A 16,289-nucleotide genomic window follows, 5' to 3' on the forward strand; every position below is an offset into this window, starting at 1 on the left:
TATTTAAAATTAAAATTTGAATTAACCACAAATAAACTAAAATTTATATTATAACAGTAATAAATAAATTTTAGGATGTTAAATTGGTAATAAATTTAACCACCGGAGGTATTTTGTACATCCAGATTTCACCACCAGTTGTAAACAAAAAATGAAAACCCCTCTTGCACCTCGGAAGGGCATGCCAGATGGATCATTTTTTATCAAAAATCTCTGCTTACACATGTGAGATCAAACTCAGATTTTTTCCCTCCTCCTGCCAGTGGCACAGACCGAAAGCACAGCCCTGCACTGAGATGCCAGTTTCTGACTGAGGCATCCTTCATCCTTTGGAAAATGTGAATTGAAAAGCATCTGCTAATTATGAATCAACTGAAAACAACCAAACGCAAGGCAGGGGGGAACTTGAGCGATTCTGGCTTACGGCATTTTTCTCTGAAGGAGCAGCAGCCTTGGGGGTGATCGGTCTGGGAACGTGCATTATGAAAGTCGTTTCTCTTGCCTTGGCTTTTCCGAGGGGGCTCAGAAATGTCAGACCTAATTCCTCCCGGCATCGGCACCACGTTTCTTGTCCAGGCGAGTGACACCGCGTCACCCAAAACCCGTGCCGAGCCTTCGCAGCACTGCTTGCCGGGGAGTCCCCAGGGGCCACCGCAATGTCCCACCAGTGTTTCAGGCCGGTGGCAGCAGCGGAGGCGTGGGGGGAAACCCGGGGGCTCTGGCAGCCGGGTGACTCCACCGCGTGCGCCCACGCTGCCTCACCGCCTGGCACGTGCTGGTCTGCGTCTTACGGGATGGAAAAGAAAGCCCGGGATTTCTCAACCGCTCTGTGACATGCAAATTATAATAATAATAATAAAAAAAAAAACCTGACTGCTTCTCAGCCCGGCAGCTGGGATGCCTCGGGGCTTTGAACTCGTTTTGGCATCGCCGTGCCCAGGACCACTGGCGGCAGAGCCGCTGCAGGGGATGGGTGAGCGGTGGGAGCCGAGGGGTGGGAGCTGATGGCTCACCCATCCCCAGTGCCCCGAGGATGGGGACATCACGCTGTCCCCTCACAGAGAAAGAAGAGCTGAGCTGTGGGTGGGCAGGCAGCGGTGCACCAAGGGCTTTCCCAGCCAGGAATGGGTGCAATCGCCAGCAACTCACAGTGCCAGTGCTACGGGGCTTCTAAAGCCTTCTGCTGCCCTTACTTAGCAAAACATTTCTTCGGAGGCAGCCTTGTCGGTCTGCTCAAGGTCTGAGCCACCAGGGCCCTGCTTGGCTTCAGGCTGGGGGCTGATGCTCCTGCAGAGAGTGAGCAGAGCTGTCCCCGTAATTCACCTTGGCAGTCACGTTGTGCTGGCTGCTGAGCAGCTGTTCTGCCTTATCTCATCTCAAAAAATGCAATAACCAGTTTCTTTCTTATGACCATTCATAACTGCGAATGTTTATTCTCTGTATTATTGGTCATAGCGATGATGCTAAATCATGACAGAGACAATCTTCTCCAGAAGATCCACACACCTCAGTAATACCAAGAGTAGAAAAAAGAAACTCATCAGACAGCAGTTGTGAAATGAACTGTAGAAGAAAGAGTTGTTCAAAATTGGCTTGATAGGATGCTCAAGATAAAAGGCACTGCAAGAGACATTTGGGCAAGTCAAGCTGGACCACGTTTAGTGTATTTTACATACTTTCACCTTCTTAACTTACCTGCAAACATACTGCTTTCTTCCAAGGAAGCCCCGTTGGCTGCCCCTGCTCCTGCAGAGCACATGCTCCTCACTCCTTCATTTCTGTAAGGACAGAAATAGGGCGGCACTGCTAGCATCTGAAAACCCCTGCCAACAATTCACTTCAGAAGAAAAGAGAAGAAAGTTAAGGACAGCCCAGTCGGTATTGCTCCCCTGCAGAGCAGGAAATAGCCTCACATGGAGGAGAGCAGCAGCCTTTGTCTGGAAGATGTCCTGATGCCACCTCAATGGGCTCATCCGGACACCCAACGGGGCGCTGCAGGAGCAGGGACCTCATCCACACCTTTTGCACTCCTGGCAGAATGGCATCAGATGGCTACAGGCATGTTATCGGGGGAGGACAGCACAGCTGCATCTTCCGAGCTGCATGGGGGCACCCTGAAATCTGGTGGCAGGCCATGACACAGGGATGCTGTTCCCTATCCTTATATATTATAATAATAGCATAACATATAATGCATTGTATTATTATATATAATACATAATAGTATCTATTTTTTATTATATCAATTTAGTGATTTTATTTAGAGTCTACTTAGAAAACTCTTAAAATCTACCACTTGAGAGAGATGGTTCCCTGATCTAATTGAAAAAGACGTGGAAAGCTCCAAATATTGGAAGTTTTATTCATGCAATTTTAAAAATGCAAATATTTCTTCATTAAGTTAATCACTGAAAAAAATGAATCTACGGAGCAGAGGAAGTCTCTGTTACCTAAGGTTTTTAGGTCAAGATTCCAGCTTGGCTTATGTCAGATGGAAGTTATGGACCTACTAAGAAAATGTTATGTAAGGATCTTTCTATGTGTCATATTAGAAGTCACATTAGAGTTCATAACAATGTCTTCCGTTCGTGATTAGTAACCTATTCCTGGACACTTAGATGTTACATGACAAAACAATTAATGACATTGGTTAAATTTCCAAAGAGTAATTTGGGATTTACCTGTTGATATGAGGTTGATATGAGTCACATTGCAAATTCCGACAAGAGTGCTAGAAAGCAGGTTTCCAGAAGTGAAAAGTCCAACGTCATGCCTTGACAGCAAAAAAAAATGTAAAAAAAAAAAAAAAAAAAAAGGCAGTCTACTTTATGTTTCACCCATCAGGAACTGTTAGTCATCGGAGAGGGTGCTGCTTCTGAGAGCAAATGAAATCGCTTCAAAGCTGCTATTCGTGTACGGTGAATGAAGGGCCACAAAGCCTCCCATTTCCCCAGTACGTCACAGACAGCAGTTCTCCTGAATCTGAAGGGATGAGAAATGGGGAATTTTGGAAAAAAAACAAACAAAGAAACACACCATTATGGCAGCCTGGAAATCTAGGGGATTCTTCAAGCTGTAGCTACAACAGTACATAAAACACACAATGTTCCCTTGTCCGAAGGAGGTGACTGAGACCAAGAGGGGGAAAAAAAAATGAAAAAGCTTGCCCCCGTGGAAGCTTGCCAGCATGAGAAAACCCTCAGGGATGGGCAGCACCTCGGTGAGATGCACGAAATGCCACCAGCTCCAGGGGGATGCTGGAGAGCACGACATGCCCCCAGCCCCGCTGGCACAGGGACGGGCAGCGCAGGCTGCCCAGGGCCGTGTCCAGAAACCTCTCCTTGCACACTGAATACCTCAATTCAACTGCAGGGAGCAAGCCTGCCCTCCTGCTGAGTACTTCTGAAGATGCAGCTCCTAGAAGCCTGTGGGAGGTGGGGTAGAAGTGTACAAGCGGCTTTTGAGTAATGTGTGCTCCTTCCTGAAACGATCTTCTTGGCAACTGTGAAAGCTGTTTCCTAAAGGTTTAGAAATACACCCACGTCCCCGGACACTCTTTAGGAAAAGGTGCTTTATTCATTCATGCAAGCACTTCGTAGTACTGCAGAGTCAATGCATTTCCACAGCAGTAAGCAAGGGTGAGTCAGAGCGAAACTGCACCGTCAAGATCTCTGACACGGCGAAGGAAACGCAGGTAAACACAGCCGAGTGCCGTGCGTGCGCAGGACAGTTTCCTTTGTGGAATGGACACATCTGGCTTACGCCCTCTGTGTACCAAAAAAAACAACACAGGTTCCAAAACAGGGAGGAGGGAATTGCACAAGAGTGAGAACCGCTCTGAATTGTCGGGGTGTCGAGCTGAAATGACTTCATGGAGAGCCACCGGTTGCTCAAAATAAGAAAGGTTTGGAAACAAGAACTCAGCTCCTGGGCAGGAAAGAAGGCAGGCAGCTGCCGTGGAGATGACCCCAGCCCAGGAGCCCCTTGGCCAGCACCGGGGATGGACCTCCCTGGATCTCTGTGCCCTCTGTGAGCTGATGCTCGCCAGCAGTGCCAGCACCGAGAGCAACCCCCGCAGAGCAGGGGCTAGGTTTGCAAAGCGGGTCCTGAGGCTGCATCGTTCCCCAGATTGCACCAACCCGCACAGGTTTAATTCACTGCTTTTGCACCAGCTGTGCCCTGCACAGATGGGGGCCAGCTCAAGGTGCTCGGGGAATCATAGCCTGCCCCTTCCCTGCACCCCAGCACAGAAATTTTGATGGCCCCGTAAAATTTGTGCAGCCATCCAGGTCTTGGTCGTGCAGCTCATTGACCTGAGGCAGATTGGAGTTAATCCAAACTAAAATCTCGCAGTGTGGGAGCCAGTGTTGAAAGCACCGGTAGAAACGGGTTATGTTCAAAACTACTCATTTTTGCTGCTCTTTCTTCTCCTTTCTCACAGCTTCTGTTGCTGGTCAAGGGAAGAAACCGCACTGATGCATTCGAGCGGGGAAGAAAAGCGGGGACTGACTTCATGACACATGCTGTGATTCACATAAAACTTCTGGTGTCCCTGCAGTGATTCACTAGCAGAATTCACCGGGAGGATTCTCCCTCTTGTCCCTTGGAAAAGCAGCAATATTAACATCAAAGGGAAAACAAATCAGAACACAAAATCCCACGCTGGTACTGTAGTAAGAGAAGTTACCTCAAGGCCTTCAATTATTAGTAATTCATCACTTTGCCCTTACTCATGCATACTCTGACACAGAACATTCCTCTCTTTTGCTCCTAAAATAGTTAAAAACATCTTAAAAAAAATCAAAATATATGTCAACAAACAATACTTTGCATTTTTCCAGCATTTTTTTGCAACAAGCTCATTCGAAGATGTTTGCAAACTCACATGAAAAGAGGTTCAGTGCAGAGAGGGAGGTGAAAGTTGAAGTGATGGGTCCAAAGCAGCAACCTGGAGGTTGGCTGGGATGGACGCACTACTCCAAACTAACAGAAAAGCTTTCAAAGGCCCCCTATGGCCGCTCTAAGTCCAAATTTATCTTCACTTTCTCTTTCTTGAGCAACAGATTTGTTGCAGAAATCTCTATCGCGAGGAAGCAGGGGCCTGTGTGTATAGAAATCTGTGGAAAGAGAGTGTGAAAGAGAGGAAAACGGAAAAGGCAGACGTCAGAGGAGTTATCTTCAGCACCGAAATGGTAGTTTTATCAGCTGGGACAATGAGTCTCGGTTAGCAGAGCACATCCAGTTCATGGAGCCAGCACTGGGTGGCTTGGACGAAGTTACTGCCTATTTCTAGGAAATGCAATAGGATTCAAGAACGAGAAACAAAAGTGTTCATGACCTGCTTGGACACTTGGGCACCACCTACCAGTGTGCAAACAGCGGCTCCCATGACACAAGCCCAATTAAAATCACAAGCACAGGCCGCTGCTAAGAAACACCTTAAGAAGAGATTGTTCCTCTCGTTGCTGGTGGGGAAGCAGGCAGGAGAGAGTCCTAGCACCAAGCTCTGAGCTCCAGCTCCTCTCCCCTGCAAAGGACACGAGCAGCGGCGCAGCCTGAGCCGGGCTGGGCTCCCCACCACATCCCCAACGCACAGGAGTGATCGTGTTAGTGCCCAGGTGAAACACCAGCTGGAGTCTGGAGCACGTTCCTGAGCCTGCTGGAGCCTGTACAAATTCATGTTGATGTTAGCAGACATAAGCATTAACTGAATAGTAAATAAAAAAAGATTTCAGAGTGCCATGTATTTGCATCAGGGTGATAAATGAGGAGACAATGTATTTGAACAAGTTCATTAAAAGCAATGCTACTGCATTATCCATGGTGCTGGAGATCCTAAGTGGGGGCTAGACATGGAGATTTAAAAATAGAAACATTTTTTTCCCCTAACAATAGAGCTTTCTTCTAAAAATAAAAAAGTGACTGTGAGAATGCAGAAGTAACCTCACACAGCACCTTTTCTTCTTCTCATTGTATCTGAAGCTTTCCTCTTTAGCCACATTTAAATTTACAAGAAGCAAGCAATGAAAAAAAATGCAGTGTCTAAGCACAAAAGATTTGATGGGGTGTGAGGAGGGGAGGGGGGTCAAGAGAACAGGAAACCAAGTTGACGGGAAACACAAGTGACATTTGCTTTTAATGAATGACTTATAACCCTAATATTGCTCGTCAGGAAGCGGGGAGAGGAAACTGAGAGATGTTTTGAGAGTATAAATGAGGGGCTCAATCAAGGTGAAGACTGCAGATCTGCATTTTACCCTCCAGTGAAATTCAACCGAGAGCTGGACTAAGAGGAAAGGAACTCATCTTCACAGCATGCGAACCTGCTGCGCGGCGCTGCTGCTGCTCCTGGCTGCCAGCACCCAGCCTGCCAGGTGCTCACCCACCGAGCCCGGCTGCCTCCACTTGTCTGACCTCCTGCCTGCAAAGCTCAAGGAGCTGAGGATAAAGTTCGAGGAGATTAAAGACTACTTTGTAAGTATGACACCGCTTTGTCTCTCCTTGTCCCTGTCCTTCTCTTTTATTCTTCTCAGAGTTCAGTGATTTGGATGAGGGGACAGCAGCTTCCCCTGGGCAGAAATTATTTGGTCGTGCCTGGTGTTATGGGCTGCTGCGTGTGGGCAAGAAAAGTTGTTTCGTTGCTTGCTGAGAAACAATATGCAAGGTTTTTCTTCCTAGTTTTAGTTATAATGAACTCGAGCAATTTCATAATGAACCCTGCAGACCTCGCTGGGCAGACTTCCCCCTGAACGCTGCAGAGCAAATTATTCACTGAATTAGGAGGAAGGGACTAGACTCTTCCTCAGGGCCACGAGGTCCAGCCCTTCTGAAACCAATACTAGACGAAAAGGGAAATCTTCTGCTACCGACTTTTCTTTGAAAGAGCCACAGAAGCATGACCAAAGGACTGGAGCACCCTACGGCAAGGAGCGCCTGGTCGGGTGCCCGGGAAAGGTCACAGCGCCGCAGGGACGGGGGCTGCAGGGAGGAAGGGCGCAGAGCCAGCAGCACGAGGCACTCAGAGCATCCATCTGCCTCTGCACAGTGCTGGCAGGGGTGGTTGCTCACACCCAGGTTACTATTTTAGTTAGTGTCAGTACGATTTAGCAGTAAAACGAGATAACCCTCCAGATTCAAACCCAGACGAATGCCACCGTTTGTATCAAATGAACGCTGCCGGTGGGATTTAAGACTTCTAGCTGGCTGTAAACCTTTCAGTTAATGTTAGGAGTGAACGTTCACCCCTCAGAAAAGCTTCCGAGCGCCACAGGGCAATGTTTTAGGCGCTGTCAGCCCACCCCCTGCACTGCCCCAGCCCCCCGGAGCTGAAGGCACAGCAGCAGCACCACGAGGCGAAGCCCCCTTGGGGTGCCCCGCTGGGTGGGGACCCTCAGGACGCCAGCAGCAGGCTGCAACCATCCTGCCCCCGGGAGCACGCGAGCAGCCAGGCTGCGCGGAGACCTCTCTTGAAGCGGCTGCCGTAACTTTGACACCTATCTGGGAAGCGGGCTGGTGCGGTTTGCAGGCAGCGCTCTTATGTAAACACCGCCTGCAGCTGAAGCGGGCGTGCAGGGCTCCAAGCGCAGGCAGAAGGCTCACGCTAATGAAAAAAATCAAACTGACGTTTGAGATTTCGTGAGCTTGCTGCCTCGGCCCCACCAAAAAAAAACCAGGGATTCCTGTACTTCGCATTACTGAGCGAGAAACCAAAGGGTGCTCTGTGCTTGCTCCAGTGAGACCGTAAATGCAAACAAGCAAAACAATCCTTTGGTGCGGCACAGCGGGAAGCGGTACTGCCTGCCTAGGTAAAGCTCACCTTTCTTTTGTATTCTCCTACAGCAATCCAAAGATGACGAACTTAGCATCCAGCTGCTCAGCTCCGAACTGCTGGATGAATTTAAGGTAAGAATCATAATTCTCACCTAAGCCCACTACCCGCCATCCTTCAGCCCGTTTTTTGTAAGAAAGGAAGCCGATCCTAGCTGGGGGCATTCCCTGGTGTCCCCCAGGGATGGCTCTGCAGCTGGCTGTGGCAGGGCTGGCATGCGGCCATCCCCGTGCTGCGAGGGCTCTGACCACCGTAAGGGCACCGGCGCGTGCTGCCACCAACACGGCCACTTCCTCTCGCCCCAGGGGACCTTCGGCTGCCAGTCGGTGTCGGAGATGATGCGGTTCTACATGGAGGAGGTCCTGCCCAGCGCCATCAAGAACAGCGAGCACCACCAGCAGAGCGTGGGCGACCTGGGCAACCTGCTGCTGAGCCTGAAGGCGATGATGAGGCGCTGTGTGAGTGGGCTCAGCACCGCGGCACGGGGCGCAATCGGGCACTCGGGGGAGCAGCGCTGGTCCCAGACCAGCAGCAAGGCGGGGAGCAGGCGCTGGGTGTCCCCAAGGGCAGGAAAATAGGGGCAGGAGCCAGGTGGGGATGCCTGGGAAGGGGACAGGGTCTGGTGCTGCACAGCACAGACCCCACGAGGGTGCTCTCCATTAGACAACCAGTACAACAGCAAAGATGCTCAGAAGCACCGATTATTTGCAGCCTGACAAAACCTGGGTGAAGAAACAGCGGGTGGGGGGCTGGGGGTCTGTCCCTTACCCGGCTGCCGTCTCGGTGACGATGCCTCTCACTCCCTCGGCCGTGACCCCATCCCCAGACGCAGGCTGAGTCAGATGGGACCAACCCTGCCCTCGCCGAGCCCGGAGGGAGGGAGAGCACGGGGCTGACAGCGGGGTCCCGGCGGGCTCCGATCTCAGCGCACGGCACGAGGCAGCCCCGGTGCCCGCGGCGGGCGACCGGAGGAAAAGCTCGGGCACGCAAGGGGAAGGTGGAGACCCGCGGCGGCAGTGACGAGGGACCCGCAGCAGGAAGGAAAACTGCTGAGTTAAAGCCGTGGTCTCTTTCCCTCTGCAGCACAGGTTCCTCACGTGCGAGAAGAAGAGCAAAACCATAAAGCAGATTAAGGAGACGTTTGAAAAGGTGGGTGCCTTGCGCGGGTGGGTCTGTGGGTTTTACTGCTGTCCTCACACATCAGGGCAGGTGTCAGGAGCTGAACAGGCAGAAGCCTTTGATTATGTGAATGCTTAATACGGAGAAATCCAGCGAGCGAGGCTCAAAGGAGCGGCTGCTGTTTCCGTGAGTGGGTGGGGAGAGAGAAACTGGAGCTTTCGGTGGAAAGAGAACATTTCTAGGGATTCTGCATCGCATACGCACTTGAGCTGCAGCGCAGCAGCGCAGTATCAGTGAATTAAAAATCACCAACTGACTTTCACCTGCAGATGAACGAGAACGGAATCTACAAGGCGATGGGGGAGTTTGACATTTTCATCAACTACATTGAAGAATACTTGCTGATGAAGAGGAGGAAGTGAAAGCGCCCGCGGGGCGGCTGTCACACAAAGTCCTGCTACTTCTTCAGAAATCACATTGGGCTGAAGGACTAAGTTATGCTAGGGCTCAGGGCAAGAATTACAGGTCAATAGCAACTTAAAGTTTAGTATTGTATTTAAAAGTTATTTTTTTAACGATTGAATTTAATATTTATTATTTCTAATACCTCAGTGTTTATGTTTACACATTTTTATTTTGAGAAAAGTATGATGACCTTGTAAACTACTATTTATTGTTCAATATTTTATACTGTTTATAATAGTGCTATTTTATTCATAGCTTCAAAACACCCAAAGCAGCATTCTTCTGCTGAGCAGGTAAATGAGCTGAGTTTATCCTGAGTGCAATTGCTCTGAGCATGGTCACTTGGTCAAGAGCTCTTCCAGCTCCGAGTTGAGCAAAGTTTAATTGCAAACACCCCGTGAGCGCTCTGCTCCTATTCTTGCCAGCTATTTATTTATGCAATCAAATGTTTCCATGCATAACCATGTCACTAGCTCTGGTTCTCCAGTTGGAATTAGGCACTGAAATATTCCAAATTATAGCATGGCCTTGCACTGAGAAAAATAATCATAAAAGTAACCAAGGGCAGGGGTTTTTTTTCCTCCTTTACAAGGAAAGTCCTGCACTCCAGCAAATGCTATGTGATCATGCCTCAGCAATAGCTCGGTTAAAACCCACCTCTTGACTTCAGCCTATAGATTAGTCCAGGTTAAAGAAAAGTAGTGATAGGAATTAAGCTTTTGGTTCTAATAGAACTTGACTTAAATGTTGCTGTCAACTGGCTTCCAGAGCCGCTGGGTCAGACACTCTGCACTTTTAAGAATTAACCTTAGTATTTTCCAGTCTTTGATTGGGTTTTACCTACTGTTTGTTTTTTCTTTTTAGAAGCTAGAGGGTATTTAATTAACCACCATTTTAAGGTGGCTCGGGTAATTTGCATTCAAATTCATAAAGCTGCACACAGCGCTGGCAATATTCAGTTTTGCTTCTAACTGGCTGCACAAGGAGCTGCAGCAGACGGGGGCTGGGAAGGAGGCTGCAGTGGGGCTCCACTGCCCCCCGAGAGCCTCTTCTTTTAGGGGTCCTCACCCGCCTCGCCCCCAGTCTCCTGCATGCCCCACGTGCACTGCAGGACACGGAGCCAGAGGGAAATCCAATAACCCCAAGGCGTTTGCTTCTAATATTTAGAAGTATCAGGGCACCAGTATGATGAACCACTGTCAGTTTGCTGTTTGCTTTCCTGTCATTTGTAAGTTACCACTGACTAGTCTATTTATATGCGATTTACTCCTTTTTGACACGTGGGGACAGAAGGGCATTCCTGCGGGCAGCGTGCCCAGCACCGCTGCAGGACCTGCCCCGCAGCAGCGGTGCTGCTCGACATGGTGCCATTGGCTCGAGGGCAGTGCTGGAGGCAGATGCTGCAAAAATCCACACCACCTTCCTACGGGTGCTCAGGCCAGCTCCTTGCTGCTTCTCCACCGAGCTTTTTGCCTTCAGGGTGGCAGGGAGCCGAGCACAGCCCCGGCACTGCAGCGCGCACCAGCAGAGCCTGGGTGTAAAACTGCTATTACTGCATCAACTGCTCCGCGTGGATCTGTATGAAAAGAAACTTTTTATTTTTGCTAATAAAGACCTCATGATGAACAAAGCCTCTCTTCTGTTCTTCCAAGCTGTTAACGCGCTGTAGACCAGCAGCAGTGTGCAGATGCCGTGCCCAGCGGGACACGGCCCCGGGCAGGCAGGACCACCAAGCAGGCGATGCATGCATCAATGGGCAGGGAAGCAAGGCGACCCGTGGGCCTCACATTTAAATGCAAATCTCCGAGGAGGCAGAAATACTCCCTAGAACAAACTACCTGCCAGCGATTTCCTAGCCTCTGAGTTACACTGGAGAAACGCTGGCCCCAGCGTGGGTCCCTTCAGCCTCTACCTCTCACAAGCATTTCAGCGATTGCCCTTTTCAGAGCAGCTTTTACAGTTAAATAACAGTTTACGTGCCAAATGTCATTGCTAATCTCCAGGACTAACATCCCTGCCCCTCCCTCCCCTGACTGACAGCACACAGCACTGCTGCCTACTGAGCTGCTTTTAACTTTGCATTTGTTCTCCATCAGGATGAGGCCTTGATCCTGGATCAGACAGGAGATGCCAGCTCCATTCTCGACCAACATTAGTTACCGACAGACCTGCTTGCTTTTCCTCCGCTTTGGGATCGCATCTCCACGCACATCCACGTGCGTACACCGGCAGAGGACCTGACCGAGGAGGGGAAGGTGTGTGCACACGAAGGCACAGCTCCGTCGCCACCAAACCCGGGCACAGCCATTTCCAGAGCCCAGCTCTCGCCGACACCAGGAGCTGCTGCTGGCGGGCACCCACCCGGCGCCTTTCGGTTTCAGTTTCGAGCCTCTTCTGTTTTCACTGCTTGTACATCTTTGCTTGCCAGCCAGAACACTGAGTGCTTGCTGGCAGCTGGGGTTTCTCTCCTCACTGCATTAGAAACAAGAATATTTAACAGGACAATTTTGAAGCCAGTTTCTGCCTAAACTTCACTCCAGTGTCGGTCAGTGTGACTGCTGTGTTTGCCCAGGAGATTCCTTGCATTCTTGGCAACAGCTGCCCGGTGCCTCAAAGCTTCATCCAAGGCAAGCCAGGTGCATGTGCTCCCTGCCCTGTCCCGCATACATTTTCACCCCTTTTACACAACTTTTATTGCAGCGCCCGAGGCACCAGCTCGGGGCAGGAGCCCGAGGGCCCTCGTGAGTGAGATGGGTGCTCAGCACCCTGCCCCGGGGAAAAGGCAGCGTCAGCTCGGCGGCGGTGAGTTTTTCAGTAAAGCACAGTCACTCTGGTTAGAGTAACCACAGGAAGGAAGCAGATGGGATGCCTCTTGCTGTATGGAGAACAAAGGTTTCCAGTTACCTGGCACTACTGGAGCCGCTTGGTACGGAAGATGGCTGAGACAGAGAGCTGAGCACTCTGCAAGGGATGCTGCTGAGGGCCACCAGTGCGGAGGTGCAGTCCTGCTCCTCCCAAACTGGGTGAGGAAGCGGGGAGGCAAAAAGGTGCCATAGGGCTCCCAGCCCCGGGCATGGGTTGACTCAAGGGAGAGGGAAACAAGTGGCAGGGCACCGAGCACCAGATCCCCATACACGCTGCGTGTGAACGAGCCTGTGCCATTCGTCACCAAAACGCGGGGAGGTTTGCATCATGACATGGACCCGGTAGACAAAAGCATGCAAACACAACTATGACTAAATGTATGTCTCATCTTGAAGAAGTTTTAGGAAGGGTGTTCTGGAAAACCCAGCAGAAGTTGCCTGGGCAACCAAAGGCAGCAACTGTCATGGAGCAATAACGGCCAGTGAAGGAGCGATCGCCGTGATTCATTTCTGGCCGTGCCCTCAGGCAGCTCAGGCAGCCCTCTGCAGGGTCAGCTCGGGCCACAATTGTCCCTCCCTCCTGGGACACATGAACTTAAAAATAAATAAATAAAAACTGGAGGGAAAAAAAAAAAAAAAAAAAAAAGAAATGAAAACCCCAGGTTTTCAAAGGGCAGCCTGCAGTGAGATACACCAGGCACTGCTCCAAGCCATCCCCCGTGGCTCACGACTCAGACCAGCACCACCCGGGCTGCGTCCTGGCCTGGCGTTTGCTGCGCGCATCAGGCACTGCGGCCACCCTGCAGAGACACCGTGGGCCCCAGTGTCAACCAACACACTCCAAAAACATCAGTGTTTGGGGGGGGAAAAAAAAAATGTCTTTTACCACAGCAGAGGGATGGCATCACAGGGTGAGCTCCATGCACAGTTGGAGCTGGCGTGAGACGAGCGGAGCAGCGAGCCCAGGGCACTGCGCTGGGGACAGGTGAGCTCAGGATGAGGCCCTGCTGCTGCGGCCTCTCTGCAAACCCAAACGGGACAGCGATCCCTGCACACCATTTTGCACAAAAAAAGAGCAAACTCAGACTATGAAAGCGACGTCCCCCAGCAGGGCAAATCCAGGCTCCGCTGACAGCTCAGAGGTGCCTTCAGCATGGATCTCCCTGCCCGCAGCCCTGTTCAGCTGAATTAACCCTCGCGAACGTGTCCCTCCCTGCATCCCTGTTCCATCCACTGCTTCTTAATCTCTGGTATTTAAAACCCAGCCCTGGGACTGGGGCAGGGAGCAGCCCCGTAGGGCTGTGCTGGGCTCAGCAAAAATGCCGCTCGTGCACCCCGAAAGCTGCTGCGCCAGAGGCCGGCGGTAGCGGCGCGTTATCCCACACCACGTAGTGCTGAGGTAGTTCCTGCCAATCTCAGTGTCAGTCTGGGTGTTACAGTAACAGCGCAGGACTCTCACAGATCTCAGAGATGGTGGTTTTCTGTTTGTTTTTTTTTTAATCCCACAGAAGCAAATGATTTCCTTGCTGGGTATCTCCTTCGTGATAGCTTACCCCCGCTGCCTGAGCGGCTTCCTGACACGCAGCCCTGCTACCTGGGAGCCTGAGCCAGCCACGTGCCGACTGCTCACCTAAAGGAGCCCAAGCTGTTCGCCAGGCCCAGCGCCACACCTCCTGGCTGGCAACATGGGGCCGCAGAGATTTCAGTCTGGTGTGGGTTGCACACGGTTAAACCACTTCTAGGGTTAAATATATATATATATATATATATATATATATATATATATAAAAACCCTGGAGGAAAAGAACTGGAGATTTGGTCTACAGCCAGGGGAGGTTGACCAGACCTTCAGCTCCCAAAACATGAAGCAAGCCAGGGGTCAGGATCTGGCCAGAACGTGAACCCAGCAGGAGCACTGCGGCTGATCCGGCCTGCCGTAACGCAGCACGAGAACTCACGCCTGGCTCCCACCATGACCCATCCTCCAGAGGTACCAGTGAGGCTTCTTTCAGGGGGTAAAGCCAAAAACAAGCTCCCAATATTTTATTTTCCTCTTTAAAAAGTCCAGCCGGCGGTTGCTCAGCAGAAGCCCGGCCCCTGCTCGGAGCCGCCTGCTCCCTGCAGCCCCACGAGCCCAAGGCACGCACTGTAGCACGGGACCAGGACAGGAACAGTGCAGTGGGGCCGCAGAAGTCCAGGCTTGCACAACCGTGCCATCACGCAGGCAGGGATTTTCATGGTGAAAGCAGCTGAGCCGCAACAGATGAATCATTGCCAGCAGGCACGGGAGCGGGCTCGCCGGCCCAGCACCGGCAGCTCTCCGCTCTCTGCAAGGTGCCGCGGTGGAGGCAGTCACTCTGTCCTTCCACGGCTTTCATCAGAGAGATGTCCAGATCTGGGGAGAACGCAGTGCCCAGACAGAAAACAGACAGAGCACACATGCAGGGTGTGCACAGACAAGTCAGTGGTTTCAATAGCACTTCAGTCACGTCACTGCAAATCATGCATGAGCACACGCACACATGGATAAAGCTCCTAAGGACTTCAAAAGTGCCCGAGCATTAGCTATGCATGGCTATAAATTTCACTTGAAATAAGGAACGTGCTGAGCGGCAACTCATCAGAGCATCTGCCTCCTGAAGGAGTAGTTTCTTCTGTTTTTTCTTTTTTCTCTTCAGAAACTTTCCTTTTGGTGGTATGATGGCACTGAAGCCCTAAATGGACAAAACCAAAAGAAACAAGCACTGCTTTTTACAATTTTTAAATTGCGGAAGCTTTCAGAACTTTCCTGATTTCTGCTGTGGTTACAGTTAACACTTGTTATTTAACTTTTTTAACAGGTTGGGCCACTAATGCCTCTCTGTGCCCTAGATTTCAGTACCACGTGACCCTGAAAATGGGGCTTTTGTCATGAAAGAGGTCAGGAGCAGTGAGAGCGCTGAGCAGCGCGCCCCAGCGCAGCACACACGGCACCAGAGCGGCGCAGGAGGAAGCGGGCACGGGGCTCACGGGCTGGCACTTTCCTATTTGTGCTGTGGTGGCAAGAGCCTGGCTCACCCGCAGTGCAGCAGGGTTACTAAAGCCAGCAGCAGAACAGCACCACGCTGTTAGTGCTCAGGGCCTAGTTTCTGGGAATGGCTCGTCCTCGTCCAGGGTGCCAGCATCCTGCGGAGTCACCGGTGCACGTGCACGAGACCCGAGCATCCTTTTTGAGACAGGGCAAAACCTATGCGCAGGCGCAAATCCCACCCCGCTCTGTGGGGCTCCACTTTCAGTATTTCGACGAGTGAAATCTAAGCTCAACGCCTATTCATTTGTGCTCCGGCGTTACCCGTAAGATGGAGGAGCAGCGGCTCCGGCTGTCTCATAGCGAGAGGCTTGTACGGGCGGTGGTGCTGCACCCTGCGGCATGGGGTCTGACGCACGGGGCCAGGAGGCAGCACGGGGCTGTCCCCACAGCGGCCCTGCCCGCTCTCGGGATTACAAACTGCCTTTTCACTCTCGGTCTCAGTGGGGTGACGAGCAGGGCTCTTGCAGGGGTGGCATACGAGCGGATGCTCCTGCTCCCAAGGACCGGCGACGCTTGCTCCGGCGTGTGCAGGCAGATGCCTGCCTGGGGACAGGGCCCTGCACGCCGGGCACCCCGCATAGCTCCAGGCTCTGTAGGCACAAGCCTCACTCCTCACTTAGGAATTCAAACAGTTCAAGCGTCACCTCGTCCCCTGCAAAAGCCCAAGCCATCCGTTTTCTGTAGACTTTGAGATTTGAGGGCAAATATTTTGGGAGGAAAGATTTCGCCAGCTGCCCCAACAGCAGGGTTTGTCCTCTAACACCGTGCAGCAGACTGTCCTAGCCCTTTTCTGAGCACTGTGGGTTCCTATCACAAACTCCTCTATTCCTCTACAGCAAGGCAAAAACTAAAAACAAAAAAACAAAAAAACGTGTATTAACACCCCATGAAACACCCCTATCAAAAAACAAGCATGTCAGTCATTGGTAAAGCACTGCACCTG

At 51.2% G+C, this 16,289-nt stretch overlaps 2 protein-coding genes across 4 annotated transcripts in view; one reads left to right on the plus strand and one right to left on the minus strand.

Annotated features, from left to right (window-relative positions):
• Positions 1-16,289, minus strand: part of LOC310887090 (interleukin-20-like) — a 31,566-nt gene that overhangs the window by 11,393 nt on the left and 3,884 nt on the right. Inside the window, exons 2-4 of the mRNA XM_083812576.1 lie at positions 11,581-14,990; positions 2,682-2,982; positions 1,696-1,778 (exon numbers count right to left, since the gene is read on the minus strand). The gene's annotated coding sequence lies outside the window, so the exon portion shown is untranslated. The remainder of the gene's footprint in view (positions 1-1,695; positions 1,779-2,681; positions 2,983-11,580; positions 14,991-16,289) is intronic.
• Positions 4,913-11,638, plus strand: IL10 (interleukin 10). Of its 3 annotated transcripts, none has more exons than XR_014575649.1 (5): positions 4,913-6,474; positions 7,840-7,902; positions 8,134-8,286; positions 8,912-9,472; positions 11,509-11,548. XR_014575649.1 is itself a non-coding variant. In XM_083812575.1 (5 exons), exons 1-5 carry the CDS (start codon positions 6,316-6,318, stop codon positions 11,566-11,568), a joined length of 501 nt encoding a protein of 166 aa, XP_083668701.1. In that variant the 5' UTR covers positions 4,913-6,315; the 3' UTR covers positions 11,569-11,638. The 3 variants fall into 3 exon arrangements, 2 of the variants coding, with proteins under 2 accessions (XP_083668701.1, XP_083668700.1); XM_083812575.1 differs by having other exon boundaries at positions 8,912-8,977; positions 11,509-11,638; XM_083812574.1 differs by having other exon boundaries at positions 8,912-8,977; positions 9,277-11,584.

This window comes from Anser anser (genome assembly GCF_964211835.1).
Source record: "Anser anser genome assembly, chromosome: 27".
In the NCBI taxonomy this organism is placed as follows: Eukaryota; Metazoa; Chordata; class Aves; order Anseriformes; family Anatidae; genus Anser; species Anser anser.

Excerpts from the sequence above, each read along its gene's own strand:
- IL10 (XM_083812574.1), top strand. The coding sequence starts at position 6,316 with ATGCGAACCTGCTGCGCGGCGCTGCTGCTGCTCCTGGCTGCCAGCACC. Across the intron at positions 7,903-8,133 it reads AACTGCTGGATGAATTTAAG|GGGACCTTCGGCTGCCAGTC; the intron begins GTAAGAATCATA and ends CTCTCGCCCCAG. Across the intron at positions 8,287-8,911 it reads AGGCGATGATGAGGCGCTGT|CACAGGTTCCTCACGTGCGA; the intron begins GTGAGTGGGCTC and ends TTCCCTCTGCAG.